Source organism: Barbus barbus, assembly GCF_936440315.1.
Source record: "Barbus barbus genome assembly, chromosome: 49".
Classification (NCBI taxonomy): Eukaryota; Metazoa; Chordata; class Actinopteri; order Cypriniformes; family Cyprinidae; genus Barbus; species Barbus barbus.
Genome location: NC_136727.1, coordinates 7,895,722 through 7,912,817, shown reverse-complemented (window position 1 = coordinate 7,912,817; position 17,096 = coordinate 7,895,722). Strand labels below are relative to the sequence as shown.

At 35.5% G+C, this 17,096-nt stretch overlaps 1 protein-coding gene across 2 annotated transcripts; it reads left to right on the top strand.

Annotated features, from left to right (window-relative positions):
- Positions 1-596: 596 nt before the first annotated feature.
- On the top strand, positions 597-13,787 carry LOC306867373 (uncharacterized protein). Of its 2 annotated transcripts, none has more exons than XM_079412984.1 (7): positions 597-662; positions 1,740-1,861; positions 4,416-4,475; positions 6,379-6,438; positions 8,907-9,015; positions 11,383-11,420; positions 11,500-13,787. In XM_079412984.1, exons 3-7 carry the CDS (start codon positions 4,416-4,418, stop codon positions 13,435-13,437), a joined length of 2,205 nt encoding a protein of 734 aa, XP_079269110.1. In that variant the 5' UTR covers positions 597-662; positions 1,740-1,861; the 3' UTR covers positions 13,438-13,787. The 2 variants fall into 2 exon arrangements, with proteins under 2 accessions (XP_079269110.1, XP_079269111.1); XM_079412985.1 differs by having other exon boundaries at positions 6,379-6,423; positions 11,500-13,584.
- The last annotated feature ends 3,309 nt before the right edge of the window (positions 13,788-17,096 follow it).

Here is a 17,096-nt window from a genome sequence, read left to right as displayed (position 1 = left end):
ACCTATTAATACAGACGACTGTATTATTTTTCTGCAAGAACCACTCTGAGCAAACAACAGCCAGACGCTTGATTATGCACTGCACTTTACTGAGTTCTTCAACATGTGATGCTGAGCAGTTACTGAATGTAAAACTAATAATAATTTATGTGGATGCCATTTATAAACCTGTTCGATTTTGATGTTTTATTTTTGAGATCAATAAAATTGTATGTTTTAACAATGTAATAGCTAAGCTTTGTGTGTGTGTGTGTGTGTGTGTGTGTGTTGGTTTTGGTGGATTACAAGGACATTTCACCAGTTTACATACCAGCATTATAAGGACATTTGGGATTATGGGGACATAGGACATGTCCTCGTAATTCAAGCAATGTAGATTCATATTTTTGAGCCTCAGCAACAACCTCCTTCTTTTTTGGGGAATGTTCCTTTAAGTACGTGAACCAGTTTTCTGGTGTGTTGGAGTGTGTGGCACTCCGCCTCCTATCAGCAGGATCTGTTACTGCTGATTTATACACATTACCACCTCAATGGGCGGAGACGCCTCGGAAAACGCGGGCTGCCTTGTGATTGGTTAATCACGCTCACGCGCAGTGGAGGCGGGGTCTCTCCAGGAGCACGCGCAATCTACATATGGACAAGTGACAGCAGCGGCTAATTAGGTAAGTAAATAAAGTATTACGATTTATATATTGATTTATATATTGATTCATTAGTCTAACATATGCTAATAGACATAACACAGGCCATGTGCGCGATTCATAAGCATTCAAAAGCGCAAAATGAACATTTATATGACAGAAATTAATATAATCTGCTTGTAACGCGTTCTGCATTTTTGCTAATAACGTCATTTAATTTGTTGTTTAAATGGCCACTGAGTTTTATTCTGACCATGCACATTGTCTTTGAGAGCAGCTTTGGGGAATATTATATACGCTTTGTTAGTCTACTTTAAGATGGGTTAAATGTAATATTCTGAACTTTTAAATGTGTTTTTTACTTGATGTTTACTTCTTTAACGTTACTTGATGTGAATGAACTGCAACCGAGGTCAGCTCAGTCAGCTTTAAGAGTATAATAATATAGAATGGATAATGCATTATTAATATTGCATTACACTGTTACAGTGCAGATGAGACTGGCCAGTTTAGCATATCAACTTAATTAAATTTGAATAGCAGAATAATAAAACATTGGCCTAAAAGCATCTCTTCTTGATCTTCAGAATCAGAATGAGCTTTATTGGCCAGGTTTGTTTACACATACAAGGCATTTGTTGTAGTGACAGAAGCTCCACAGTGCAACAGAAAGACAGTAACAGGACAGGACAGATAATAAAATAATAATATACAAATATTGCATTTATTTTAAATGAAATATGTAATTAGAGGTACAGAGGTAATGCAAAATTACTTAAAAAAAAAAAAAAATCTAATTTCAACCTCACTGTACAGTACAGCCATCCATAGAGGTTTTCAGATGCTGTTTACGTAAAATGAATATGTACACAGAGTGCTTTGTTTTCCCAGAGTGTGTTTTAAGTGAACTGCACTAAAATCCAGGAGTAAACTGTACTCGCACCTCCTCCTGAGGTAGTCTGAGTGTTGGGGCTTTCTTGTAAAATTCAACTGAACTGTGTGTATCCACTGTATGGATGCTGCAGCATATTACAGATGTATTTGCAAATGTTCTGTGCTTCATTCTGTGTTTTTAATACTTTATTTTAATTTCTGCAGCTAGATGAAATGGAGAATGTTTCTAGACGACGCAGGTTTAAGCCTGTATGTGATGCAGAGGCACACGAGATCAAGAATCAACAAGCCATACCTTGAGCAGCGGCTCATTAACAAGCTCAAAGGTACAGTACTCCATACGCTGCACTGACTAAGTGTTTAGTAATGTCTCAGAATCATGTACACATTCACTCTATGGAGAACCCAGGTAAAAAAGACGTACATGCTTTGTTGCACATTGTGGGGAGAACATGTTTTCCATTACAAATATCTAAACATCCTTAAATCAGATACACCTATTGTGAGTTGCAGCATGAACAATAAAAAGATGACTTGAACAAATATCTGTAAATAGGGTATGCAAATTGTTTTTAGTTGATTTTTCTTAGCCTGTTGGCAGATATTTGTTTCTGTTTTAATCATAAACTTGCTTAATTTTGATTAATTTCTCAAAAAGCAAGACTTCTTATCTCCTATCAATTTGCTTCAAGTAATGTATCTTGATATAAGAATCCCTATTTGGGTAAAACTTTATAATAATTTTAATAATCATTAACAAACATTATGCAATGCTTAATAGATCCTTAGTTAATATTCAAATAGCTAGAAACATGTGCTTGTTAATGTTTACTAATAAACTATTTGAACATTTCCTAATAATTAACAGATTATTTATTTAATGTAAATTAAAATGCTTACAAATGGCATTCAACTTTCAGTTCATATGATCATAAGCTTTTTTATTTTTTTAATTCTACAAAGGGTTTTAACAGATGTTATTCAATAATTAAAAGCTTGTGTTAATGTACAGCACTTGCTGCTATTGACGTGTGATACGTGGGTAAGGCTAGGAACAGGTTTGGTGTTATGGGTAGGGTTAAGCTGTGGTCGAGGGGTCAGTGGTACAGGGTTCAGTCTGATTATTGTAAGGGAACATGTTAACATAGTAGCATAATACAACTGTAGTTAGTGAAGTGCTGAAATTAACTAATTCAGATGAAAATGTAAAAACAGAGCATTAGGTAGTATCTGAACTGAAGTTTAATGACATTCGTTAGCTTTCAAAAGTACATCAACAAATAAACTTTATCTTTGTAATTTCTGTTAAAATGTGCATTATGATTTGAAAGTTAAATGAAATTTGTAAACTTTATAATTTATGTGAAATTATCTGTTGTAAAGTCGTGACGTATTGTCAAGTATGGTGACCCATACTCGAAATTGGTGCTCTGCCTTTAACCCATCCAAGTGCACACACACAGCAAACACACAGCAGTGAGTAGTGAACAAATCCACACACACACACACACCGTGAACACACACCCGGAGCAGTGGGCAGCCATGCTGCGGCGCCCGGGGAGCAGTTGGGGGTTCGGTGCCTTGCTCAAGGCCTTGCTCAATACCTCAGTCGTGGTATTGAGGGTGGAGAGAGCGCTGGACATTCACTCCCCCCACCTACAATTCCTGCCGGCCGGGGGCTCGAACTCGCAACCTTTCGATTACGAGTCCGACTCTCTAACCATTAGGCCACGACTTCCCCTTACAATTGATCATTGATCGTTGATCATTAGGTAATGTTTAATAAGTACATTAGTGAACATTAACAAGCACATTACCTCATATCTCTAAATATCTCTTTTAATATTAACTAATGATCTGCTAATTGTTATAGAATGTTTATTGATTTATTAATGAAAGTCGTTATGAAGTGTTACAGACATTTGGATTGGAAAACAAGTCAAAATACTGATAAAACAGCATAACGTTTTTACATTATGATTGAAAGGTACACTAAAAGTTATTTTCATATTCTAGTGTTTGGGAGTGGAGTTATTCAACCCTTAATATTATTATTTTAATTAAAAATTAATGCAGGTCGTTATGGAGTTTATTTTTTCTCCAAACATTGAAGTGCTGCTAATACAACTCTATATATTTACATTTAAAGAACACATTGATGTATTGTGTTCCCTTCAAATTGTTCATTAAATTGACCTTCATAATATGTGCTGAAACCCTGTTAAATTGATATGGTCAAGAGGGCATGAACTGAGAAATCTCATTTTTCCTGATCCTTTGACATAAAGAAGGTCATAGTATTAACGAATAATCCTTAGAAATTAGGTCAAGACTTTCTAACTGATGGCAAACCGGCTAAATCTGACCCAACTATCTTACATTAATCCATTGTATGTAGACTTTGTTCTTTTAAATGCTCACATAGCTGAGAATTGCAGTGTTTCCTGAATGCAAGTTCGTAGTTTTCTGTATTTGTAGTATGCCTAAAATATGTTTTTTTAAGTAATGTTTATTCTCAAACCATTTAAATTTCTCAGGCAAAGATGTGAGTTATGCTTGTTCTCTAAGTTTTTAAATGAATGAGTAAATACAAAAATATAATAATGGTCATAATAATGATTATATATGTATAATAATATAAAATAATAATTATTTTTTGACTATCTAGCTGTGTTCATTTTACATCTCAACTATAGAAAGTTCAAATAGAAACTTAATGGACAGCCAATTAAGGGTCATGTTAAAGACATCATTTCAATTTGTGGTCAAAAGCAGACTTACAGTGTCTAGATTTGGTCATGGAGTCTCTTTAGCTCGTGCAAATATTTGACATCAATATTTCAGTATATCAGTATTTGACATTCATTGTCTCTTTTACAGATGAACACAGATGCCGTTGCTGAGATTTCAGTACTTCTGCCAGAGGCAAGTTCAGAACAGGTATTGTGTCATTTTGGTTGAGTGTGCTTACTTTATATCTGTGAAATAGAAAGCTAATGTAGAGACTTGAGTAGAGTTACACGCTGTGAACCAGAAAACACACTGCATTACGAGGACAGGAATGGTTTGCCAGGACACTGTATTGTGTAAATGATTAGTGAACAGGAGGCATATAACTGTCATAATGTCCTGTCAAACCATTCTGTCCTTTCGATGCAGTGTGTTGTCAGTGACATCGATAAGGCTTGGTCATTGTAGATTTGCATGGTTAAATTCTGTACCAGAAACTGCAGAACCAGATGTCAGGCGTAAAACAACACTTTTCAAACGGCCATTTTTTTAATGCAGTGCTTTATATTTTAATAGTGATGTTATAAAGAAGGGTCTCGGTTAGTGCTGGGTGGTATAAAAGATCTCAATTCGAACAGAGCTGTAACATCTAAAGATGCATCTTTTTTGTCAGCACCTGACCAACTAATACTAGCACTTACCTGTTCTAGGTAACTGTTCTAGGTTCTGTACTCTACTCTATTTTATTCCGTTATATTCTGTTAATTTCTCTCTCTCTATGCATATATATACAGTATATGTATGAAGAGTTCAGATGCAAAAGCCTCTAAGTGTCATCTGAAATTTTCATCTAAAATGAGCATTTTTATTTTTTTTTATCAGGCTGCTATATTTAGGTTCAGTAGTTTTACTCTAATGGTAAAATATAGGTCCTTTTCTATGCAATTAAAGTGAAATAACTGAACATAAATATAGGGTCCTGATAAAAATGCAAATTTTAGAAGCAAATTTCAGATGGCACTTAGAGGCTTTTGCATCTGAACTCTTCTCACACACACACACACATATACTGTATATATATATATATATATATATATATATATATATATATATATATATATTAGGGATGCACGATATGACAAATGTTAACCGATACCGATAATTAAGTCCTTCTCATGGCCGATGCTGATACCGATAAATTCATATTTTTATATTATAATTTTCATATAATCTGCAGTTTGTGCACCCAGGAGAATACAAAATCTAAGATTCACTGATTAAACTGATATTTTAGTAGCTCTGGCCTAACTATAGCCAGTCCTCGGGCCTGTTTTAGGCTTCTCCTTATCTTTATACTTTAGAAATCAGTATTGAAATCCTAGTCATTGTAGTTACACTATGTGAACCAGAAAACACACTGCATTGCGAGGACAGGAATGGTTTGCCAGGACACTGTAATGTGTAAATGATTAGTGAACAGTAGGCATTATCTCACAGCATAGTTCAGTAACAGTGTTGCAAAAGCAACTTTGGTTTCCGAGTAAATCTGTTCTGAGCTCGGACAAGTTTGTTTGCGTTGTGCTGTGCTCATTTATTGGGCCGAGCTGATAAACGCTCTGCACTGCGCAATTCAGATATAACGCAGTGTTGTTGCGCTTTTGTTTCGTTTGCCGTTTGATGTTTCTCTTATGCAACAGAAATGCCAGCGCTTCTGAGTTGAAAAACGCAGTGGTGGGGCACCAGTGTGACCGCTTACAAAATTTATTCACACCGGCAGAAATAATGGTAGCAAAATGCTGCAGATTGGATCCCTGCTCGTCAGTGATATAAAAAATGCTTGGTCATTATAGATTTGCGTGGTTAAGTTCTGTACCAGGAAAAGGCAGAAGATGTCAGGCGTAAAACAACACTTTTCAAACGGCCACTTTTTTAATGCAGTGCTTCATATTTTAACAGTGATGTTATAAAGAAGGGTCTCTGTTAGTGCTGGGTGGTATGACCAAAAATCTGTATCACAGTACTTTTTAAGATTCAGAATAATAGCATTTTTTTTCTTTAGCTTGTGCAATTATTTGACAACAGTATTTATGTACATTCATTGTCTCTTTTACAGATGAACACAGATGCCGTTGCTGAGATTTCAGTACTTCTGCCAGAGGCAAGTTCAGAACAGGTATTGTGTCATTTTGGTTGAGTGTGCTTACTTTATATCTGTGAAATAGAAAGCTAATGTAGAGACTTGAGTAGAGTTACACGCTGTGAACCAGAAAACACACTGCATTACGAGGACAGGAATGGTTTGCCAGGACACTGTATTGAAATGCTAGGCTACACCATATGTGTAGCATATGAGAGATGCAGTTTGTTATGTGAGAGAATGATGCTAATATATAAAAGCTTTAAAAAGACCTAAAAGTCCTTGAATTCGTTGTCCAAAGAATCAGAACTGCATTTTGTTTAGTTTTAAAGGGGTCATTAATTGGCTCTGTTTTTTATTTTGTACAGTTCTCTGAGGTCTACTTATGTTATCAAGATTTTTACATCAAAAAGCATCATAATTTAGAAGTAATAGGCTTTTTTCTTTTTTTCTTTTTTTTGTCGTGTTTTGACCCCCCCTCATCAGAACATTGTTTGAATAGGTGTGGAGGATTGTAGACTCAGAAGTAAAGACCCACTGCTGTGATTGGCTAACAGTTGTGTATGTTTGACAGCCTACATTCCTCACAGATGGATGCTGCTGTGATTTAGGTCAAAAACACATAAATAACTCCATACATCTCAAACTATCTTTAATAACAGACAAAGCAATATTGAGCATGTAATAAAAAAAACTTACTCACACTTGTGTTGAGACATTACTGTCAGATCCAATATAGTCGCACAGCATCATCTTTTAGTTTCAATCTTTCAAAAAAAAAAAATGCATTGAATTGTGCCTTGTTTGTAAACGAATCCGCGGTAAAATTAAGTAAACAAAGGATTGGGTTCTTACCAATGTCGTCGGTAATCTTCATTAAAAATAAAATTCATCAAATAAAGTTTTGGTGTCTGCGTAGACTTGCGTGTGTTCGCCTCTCTCGTAAACACTACATGTGCAAATTGGTGGGAGGGGCTAAACAGGTAGTGATGTAGAAGCAGGCATTGATCTTCTGTGGAGGCAGTGCTTATCCACACTAGTGTTGTCAAAAGTACCGACCGCGATACCATTTGGTACTGAAATTTTAAAAATGTCCATTTCATACAGAAACACATGCAATTGTTTGAAAGCCACATCTATCAGCAGGTCCGTCACTGTGCAGATAAACTGTATTAGGGATCCACTGACGCACACAGATCCACTGATAGACGTGTGACGAGTGTTTCTGTGTGAGCATTCGGTGAAGAGGGGAAGCGATGATCATTGTAGCCAATCACAGTCATATCTGTTGCGTGCGTGAACACTATGACCAATCAGGAGTGTTTAAGAATCTGCTCAACAGCACTCAAATCTTAGCGGGAACTGGACATTTTTAAAATTGCAGTAACAAATGGTATCGCTGTCAGTGCTTTTGACAACACTTATCAACAGTAGCTACGTTTACATTGACACTTTTTGCTTCCATCGGAATGAATTAATTCTGATTGACGAATCTGAACGTAGTGTTTACATGAACGCTAAATAAAGTGATCGGGTTGATGTGAGCGTTTATGTCACAAGCTTCTGATTGGATTTAATCTTTTGATATGCGCAGTGTGCAGTGATGCTTGCTTTAGAAAGCAGTAAAAGTGCCCCTTCCCTTGCCTAAAAGCAGTCGTCTGTGGATGAGAGTCTTAAACAAGGACTGGTGGGACGTTGTCCTGCTCCAGTTCACATACGCTGAGTGAATGCAGCGTTTTAGAATGACTGGACACTCATTTATGATACCTTTATTCAGCAGAAAGAACAGCTCGTTGCACGCGTCATACGTCATTATGCTATTTTTTACGTCACTGCACATGCACAGTACTTTCCAGTTTCAGTTTTCAATCCGATCAAGTGTTTACATGTCCTTTCGTTCAGATTATAAAAGGAATAAACCACCCATTACAATCCAATCAAAATTTTAATCAGATCTGGCCAATTCAATCCGATTGACGTGTTTACATGTGACTTTTTTATTGCGATTGTGCTTCTAGTCCTATTACGATCAGATTATTAGGGTCCATGTAAACGCAGCTAGTGTTACATCACAGAGAGGAACATCCCACAAGCTGTTGTTTTGGCAGACTGCCTTCAGTACAACTGTTTTTAGAATAACGACAAAGTTTTGAGTTCTGAAGCTTATAGGATGTTTTTTACAGTACAATAACGTCTTATGTCACAACATAATTTTGATTTCTCAGTTCATGACGCCTTTGATGTCAATTTGAATAAATAAACAAATAATAATTTAGAAAATTCATGTTTTCATTTTACATCTAAAAAATTGAAAGTGGATATGGAAACTTTGACAGATAGTCAGTCACTGATAGTCAAGCTCTTAGTTGAACTAACAACATAATATATTGTGGACAGTTTCAATGCTAAAAGTTTCTTAATATTTCCTTTTTGTACATGTTTGTTTAAAATTCAAAGGTAAATTAACATTTTTTAACCCACTCTTCTTCCCTGCCACTAAATAGTGTGACAATCATGACTTAGTTCATACAACTGTGTCATGCCTGGACAAGTGCAGAGTATGCATGGGATTGGGGATGTCATCTTTCAAGTGGATCGGTGTCAGATGTAAAGGTCAGTATGAGCTCATTTTTGAAGCTGTGCTTGTAATACTCAATCTGTTAACTTGATTTGTCAAAATGTACATATCTACCTATTATATTGTTGTTTAAAAAAAAAAAACACATTAACGTTAATGTATACACTGTGCCTGTACTATCACCTTTATCATTGTTGAGATTTGAGACACTTTGATTAGAGTCTGCAAATGTTAAATCCCGCCAATTATTTCCAATCATGGTTTGGAAAGGCACATTCCTGTCAATATTAGATCTCTCAGCTGACCATGTATATCAGAGAACAAGCTACATATGGAACGTTTCGAAGACCACTGTGGTCTCCATAATAGACCTATCGGTAAGCCCCCCCCTTAGTTACGGTTGCTCCCTCAGACAAAGAAACGGAGTTGCTAACTGTCTTGCAATGCCAGCTGTCAGTGTGAAAACCTTGTCCCTATATCTTTTTGATAAATTTTGGACACAGAAGGACCACCATTCAAGTGATACTTAAATATGCCATGGAGGGATATATAAAATATTTTAAAATAAATATTGTGGGTATTAATTTGGAAGCGAGGGTTTACAGATCACAATGCAAGCAGAGAAGTTTGATATTACGGTCATCATGATTGAAGAATGACAATATCCCAGATCAACACTGTTCATGTATCGCAGGGTACGATTAAATTAATGTACATTTAACCAGTTTAATATGAAGAGGTACTGAAATGTAGACCTTCGTTTATGTGTTTTTGACCTACACTGTACAAGACGCGAGAACACTCCGCTATTTGGCTTTGACTCACTAACTTTAACGTTAGCTAGTTTTAGCCAGAGATACCTTGCTAAAGCACAAGATAACATTTAATGTTCTGCTTGAGCAGATGAAAATTGTAATTTAATGAGAGTATGACAACTTAATTTTCATCTTCATTTGTATTGGGGTTGAATGCTTAGGGACATTTTGCTCTGTTTTGTTTGGATTCAGGAAATATAATGAAAATAAATTTTATTGCCCATCCTCCCAGCATACCTGGAATCAGTGTTACAAGTACCCCAGGCACATAATTTTTCCATTTTTGGATGCACAAACCCCATAAAACCGATGCGAGCTTCAGATCTTCCAGTGTTTCTCTATGGCGCTGAAATCTAAAGATGTCCGAGTTTCGCTCCCTGTGCAACTGATACTTGACTGCCATTGGCTAGTCTGCATTCAAGGGAAGGGGCTTACCGATAGGTCAATTCTTAAATGGAAGAATTCACCACTTAAGAGACAGTGGGATGTGCAGTTAATGCATTTAGGAAATGCTGCTCTATTATAGGTTTTGTCCTAAATGAGATCCTAACTGAAATCACCGTGGTCACTACACAGATAATACAGGATTCTAGAATTAGGACGCTTCTGTAATGTAGCCCTTGGATGCTTATAATTGTGTAATTTCAGTCATTTTATGTTTATTGTTTTAAATTTTTTTGCCAGAATTTATAAAACCATGTTTTTGCTTTGTCTTATGATGCGTTGAGTACAGATTGATTGAACTGAATTTAAATAAGGGCTGCAAGTTTGAAGGGGTGACTACACTGTACAATGTACTGTGGTACTAGGTGTTAAAGGGTTAGTTCACCCAAAAATTAAAATTCTGTCATTATCCACGTGGCGCTGTTTACGTTCAGTGGATACTCTCCAAAATGGCGCTATAGGGTGACATGGAAGAGACGAATTGTTGAATACAGTTGTTATTTTTGTTTTCTTTGCACACAAAAAGTATTCTTGTAGTTTTGTAAAATAAGGGTTGAGCCTCTGATGTCACATGGATTATTTTAACGATGTCTTTGCTACGTTTCTGAGCCTTGATCGTGTAAGGACCCTTGCCATCTATGGAGGATCAGAGAGCTCTCGGATTCCATCAAACATATCTTAATTTGTGTTCTGAAGACAAACGATGGTCTTGCGGGTTTGGAACAACATGGGGTTAAGTGGTTAATGACAGAAGTTTCATTTTTAGGTGAACTATCCCTTTAATAACTGGTGAAATGTGTCATCACTGTGTATGAAAAAGATCCATCAGATGAACCAAAAACAAGTCAATATTGGCAGTTCATGAGATGTCACTGAGGTACCATATGGCCAAGGATCTTGTCAGTTGACTGTCAAAAAAAGGCTAAGAAATTATGTGCAGTCAGTCCAAGTTTTTCCACTTTAAATCCATTTTTAATTAACTTCTAAAATTAAAACATAATTGTTTAATAAAGATTATTCAGTGGATAATGATAATTTATATTAAAAAAATGCTATATTATGATTCTGGTACTGAAAAAAGCCCAAAGTTATGATTTGGGTGCAGAAATATTGATTTTATATTAACTGTCTCTTGTCTTGCAGCTTGTTCTGGTGTGTGGCATAAGTACTGTCTGCCTCAGGTGTGTCAGATTTACATTTATAAATACCATTTCTTTTTTATTATACAGAATATTGTATAAATATTTTTTTATTTTTTAGGAGAAACATGATTTCAGCTCAGAGGATGAAAATGCATCGGACGAAAACATGCAAGAAGACAAAGATTACGTGCCAGACAGCGACTCTGAATCCGACTCGGATGCAAGCTCTGTGTTTGTTTCTTGCTTGTCCCAGGGTCCTCTCTCAATGAACACTGAAGAAACTCATACTAGAACAAAAACCACAGATGAAACAACTGATGAAACGACAGGTGAAGTAACAGAAGACAAAGCAGATGATACTGGGAAAAACTACTGTTACGTATGCCAAAAACCTCAGTCCAAACTTGCCAGACATCTAGAGAAGCACAAGACTAAAACAGAAGTGATGGAAGCTCTTAGTTACCCAAAAGGTTCAGTAAAAAGACGACGACTTCTGGAGAAGTTACGGAATCGTGGTAACTTCCAGCACAACGTTGAAGTTCTGAAAAGTGGAACAGGTCAAATCAAATTAAAACGAACTTCCAAGCAGTCAAAATTTATTCACTGTGTGTATTGCAAAGGAATGTTTTCCCGCAAGGAATTGTGGCGACACACTCGCAAATGCCATTTCATACCAGAAAGGAGTTCTGATAAGTCTAGTAGGGCCAAAGGCTTAGGCTTGGCCACAACTGCAGAGTCAGTCTTCTCTGAAAGTATCTGTCAAGGGGTTTGGAAGCTTTTGGACCCAATGAGGCAGGATGATGTGACAGCGGTTGTCCGTAATGATTTTGGCATTTTGCAGCTGGCACAAACCCTGTACAACAAGCATGGACATGACACTACAAAGTACGAGTATATTCGGCAGAAGTTACGAGAACTGGCACGTGTCTTGTTGATTTTGCGTGCCGACTCCATATACACAATTGAAGAGGCAGTCAAGCCTGGAAATTTTCACAAAGTTGTGAAAGCTGTGAAAAAAGTGTCTGGTTTTGATGAAGAAAACCAATCTTACACAGCACCAAGTCTTGCTCTAAAAATAGGGCATTCTTTGCAAAAAATAACCGATATAATTCATTGCAGGGCTCTGATGACGGAGAACGAAGACTTGATGAAATCAACTGAAGCATTCAAGTCCCTGTACACCTCAAAGTGGTGTGAGCTTGTGTCACACTCAGCCCTGAACACCCTTAGCGAGAAAAAATTTAACAAGCCATCAACCTTACCATTCACGCAAGATGTACAGCTTCTTCACAATCACCTCAAACAGGCTACAAAGGTTGCCTTTGACAGACTGAAGGAAACAGCATCTCCCCAAAGTTACGCTGACCTTGCAAAAGCCACTCTTGCTCAGGCAATAGTTTTTAATCGAAGGCGTGCTGAGGAAGTGTCCAAAATGCGTTTGAAGAACTTCACTGAAAGAGACACAAGCCCACTTCATGATGATGTGTCCTTGGGATTGACCAAGTTTGAAAAGAAGCTCTGCGAACACTTCAGCCGAGTGGAAATCAGAGGCAAGCGTGGACGGAAAGTTGCAGTTCTCCTCACACCAGGCATGGTGGAATCCTTGAATCTACTAGTCAACAACAGAAAGGAATGTGGTGTACAAGATACCAATATCTTTCTCTTCGCTAGAACAAAATGTTCCAGCTACTATAGGGGTCAAGACTGCTTGAGACTCTATGCAGCAAAGTGTGGAGCCAAAAAAACAGAATATCTTCGCTCAACCCAACTTAGGAAACATGTTGCAACCCTTTCACAAATATTAAATCTGAAAGATAATGAACTGGATCAAGTGGCTGATTTTCTTGGACATGATATACGTGTCCACCGCGATCACTACAGACTCCCTGAGGCAACCATTCAGCTTGCAAAAATCTCAAAATTACTTTTGGTGATGGACAAGGGTTGTCTTGGAAGCATCCAGGGAAAATCCCTTGATGATATTCAAATCGAAGGTCTGCAAAAAATATGTTCAATACCAGGCCCAAAATTTTCATTCAAAAGTATTGCATTCTAACTAAATAAATAAACATGGTATGTTTTCAGATCAGATCCAGTTAACTGATACTGAGGATGACACGGATGATGAATCTGCTTGTGCCAGTTCATTAAGCAAACCAAAAGAGATTTCCGCATCAATATCAGAAGCCTGCCTGAATGGAGGTAATTATAATGTATTTTTTATCGGCCTTACAAATAAGGTAGTGGTAGTAGCCTGTAAAGTGCCACTCGACTTCTACAGAGAACAGACACACACAGACTGTTAATCAGTGGTACTGCATATTTGTGGAAATACCAACAGACAGATGTGCTCTGTATTAATATATTTAAGCTAAGTAATAAATTAATGAACCAATATATTTTCTTAAAAAAAAAAAAAAAATTATATATTATATATATATGTCAACATTTTGGTAATTTGCTTAATTACTCATTCTTAATTTAAAATAAATAAATAAAACCTTAAAGAAAAGACAAACACCGGATATATTGTTACAAGTTTTATTAATAACATAATTAATGCAGATTTATTTTAAAAATTGTGGTAACACTTTATAATAACGTCCAGTTATAAGTCATTTATAAGTGATTAGTTAATGATTAACTAATCATTTACAAAACATTCATAAGCGATTAATAAGTGATATGCTAACAATTTGTGTATGTTTTGTTAATTCATTTAAAAGTCATTTACAAGTAATTAGCTAATGATGAACTAATCATTTACAAAACATAACTATACATTCACAAATGATTAAGTAATATGCTAACGATTTATAAATCTGTCATAAGTTATCTTTATAAATAGCATCATGAAATAATCAAACAGATCCTTAATGGTTAATAGTTACTAGTTAATATATTATTAATCACTTATAGATCATTGAAATGTCAACATTGTACTATTATCTCAATAAACATTATAAATCATTTACAAAGCTTTCTGCATCCCCTAATCTAAAGTGTAAACTACTCATCAGTTGTAAATGTTTTACAAACCTTCCAGGTTACAGGTTGTTTGTGAATATATATATATATATATATATATATATATATATATATATATATATATATATATATATATATATATATATATATATATATATATATTTACGCACACACGACTGGAAACCATAAAGTTTGTAAAACATTTACAACTGATGAGTAGTTTACAGTAGTTTAGTAGTTTAAGTTTCAGATGTTCAGCTGTTATTGTGGTTGATTTTTTTTTTTAGCATTATTTTTATCCACACTCATTTTCATAGAACTGTTGCATTGTAAAAAGTTAATGTGCAAGACAATGTGGAGACAAACAAAAAACCAACAACATATGAATACAAGCCAGAATTCATACACTGGTTGCCATGAGCGTAGTTATGTTTCATGGCTGCATGCTAACAACGAGGCTATTGCCACCCATAAAAAAAAAAAATAATAATTTGTGAATGCACAAATATGTTGGTCAGTCATTCTTATATGTACACTTGAATACACACTATGAAAATTCTTAATCTAATAATAATAATAATAATTTATTATTATTTTTACTATTTATAATATTTTAATAAGCTACAATAACACTAATTACATATAATTATTAGTGTTAATATTGTTGTAATTTATTTAATAATGTATACAATTTTTACAGAAATATGAAAAACAACAAATAATTATGCATTTTTAACATTATTTCTACATATATAAATGACGTGCTTAAATATTATTATTATTATTATTATTATTGTATAATATATATTATATATATATATATATATATATATATTACAATAATAATAATAATATTGTATATATATATATAATTATTAGTGATATTGTTGCAATTCGTTTAATAAAATATGAAAAAATATATAAAAAATTAAGTTTTATTTCACATTTAAACTATTTCTACACGCATGTATGTGTGCTGACAGCAATTAAGTGTTCAGATATATGTAGTAGTATTATTATAATTATTATTTTACATTTACCATTTTATAAAATTTTAATAATGTACAGGTGCATCTCAAATTAGAATGTCATGGAAAAGTTCATTTATTTCAGTAATTCAACTCACATTGTGAAACTTGTGTATTAAATAAACTACTTCAGTCTGTGTGCATTGAATTTAAGTCTTTGGTTCTTTAAATTGTGATGATTTAGGCTCACATTTAACAAAAACCCACCAATTCACTATTAATCTCAACAAATTAGAATACTTCATAAGACCAATAAAAATTTTTTTTTAGTGAATTGTTGGCCTTCTGGAAAGTATGTTAATTTACTGTATATGTACTCAATACTTGGTTGGGCCTCCTTTTGCTTTATTTACTGCCTAAATTCAGCGTAGCATGGAGGTGATCAGCCTGTGGCACTGCTCAGGTGTAATGGAAGCCCAGGTTGCTTTGATAGCGGTCTTCAGGTCATCTGCATTGTTGGGTCTGGTGTCTCTCATCTTCCTCTTGACAATTGTTTCTCTGTGGGGTTCAGGTCAGGCGAGTTTGCTGGCCAATCAAACACAGTAACACCATGGTCATTGAACCAGCTTTTGGTACCTTTGGCAGTGTAGGCAGGTGCCAAGTCCTGCTGGAAAATTAAATCAGCATCTTTTAAAAAGCTGGTCAGCAGTTGGTTTTCAAAAAACACAATGGACCAACACCAGCAGATGACATTGCACCCCAAATCCTCACAGACTGTGGAAACTTAACACTGGACTGCATGCAACTTGGGCTATGAGCTTCTCCACCTTTCCTCCAGACTCTAGGACCTTGGTTTCCAAATGAAATACAAAACTTGCTCTCATCTGAAAAGAGGACTTTGGACCACTGGGCACTTCTCCTTAGCCCAGGTAAGACACCTCTGTCTGTGGTTCAGGAGTGGTTTAACAAGAGGAATGACAACTGTAGCCAAATTCCTTGACACGTCTGTGTGGTGGCTCTTGATGCCTTGACCCCAGCCTCAGTCCATTCCTTGTAAAGTTCACCCAAATTCTTGAATCGATTTTGCTTGACAATCCTCATAAGGCTGCGGTTCTCTTGGTTGGTTGTGCATCTTTTTCTTCCACACTTTTCCCTTCCACTCAACTTTGTTAACATGCTTAGATACAGAACTCTGTGAACAGCCAGCTTCTTTGGCAATGAATGTTTGTGGCTTACCCTCCTTGTGAAGAGTGTCAATGATTGTCTTCTGGACAACTGTCAGATCAGCAGTCTTCCCCACGATTGTGTAGCCTAGTGAACCAAACAGAGACCATTTTGAAGGCTCAGGAAACCTTTGCAGGTGTTTTGAGTTGATAAGCTGATTGGCATGTCACCATATTCTAATTTGTTGAGATAGTGAATTGGTGGGTTTTTGTTAAATGTGAGCCTAAATCATCACAATTAAAAGAACCAAAGACTTAAACTACTTCAGTCTGTGTGCATTGAATTTATTTAATACACAAGTTTCACAATTTGTTGAATTACTGAAATTAACTTTTCCACGACATTCTAATTTATTGAGATGCACCTGTACAACAATAACACTAGTAATTAATCATACATAATTATTGGTGTAAATATTGATGTAATCTTGTTTAAAAAAACCTATAAAATATTTACAGAAACATGAAAAATAATCATAAATAGTATATATTTTTAGTATATTTCTACACATAGAAATTAAGTTGTTATTATTATT

Coding starts and splice junctions, on each gene's coding strand:
- LOC306867373 (XM_079412984.1), top strand. CDS start 4,416: ATGAACACAGATGCCGTTGCTGAGATTTCAGTACTTCTGCCAGAGGCA. Junction 6,439..8,906: donor CAGAGGCAAGTTCAGAACAG/GTATTGTGTCAT, acceptor GCCACTAAATAG/TGTGACAATCATGACTTAGT. Junction 9,016..11,382: donor GATCGGTGTCAGATGTAAAG/GTCAGTATGAGC, acceptor CTTGTCTTGCAG/CTTGTTCTGGTGTGTGGCAT.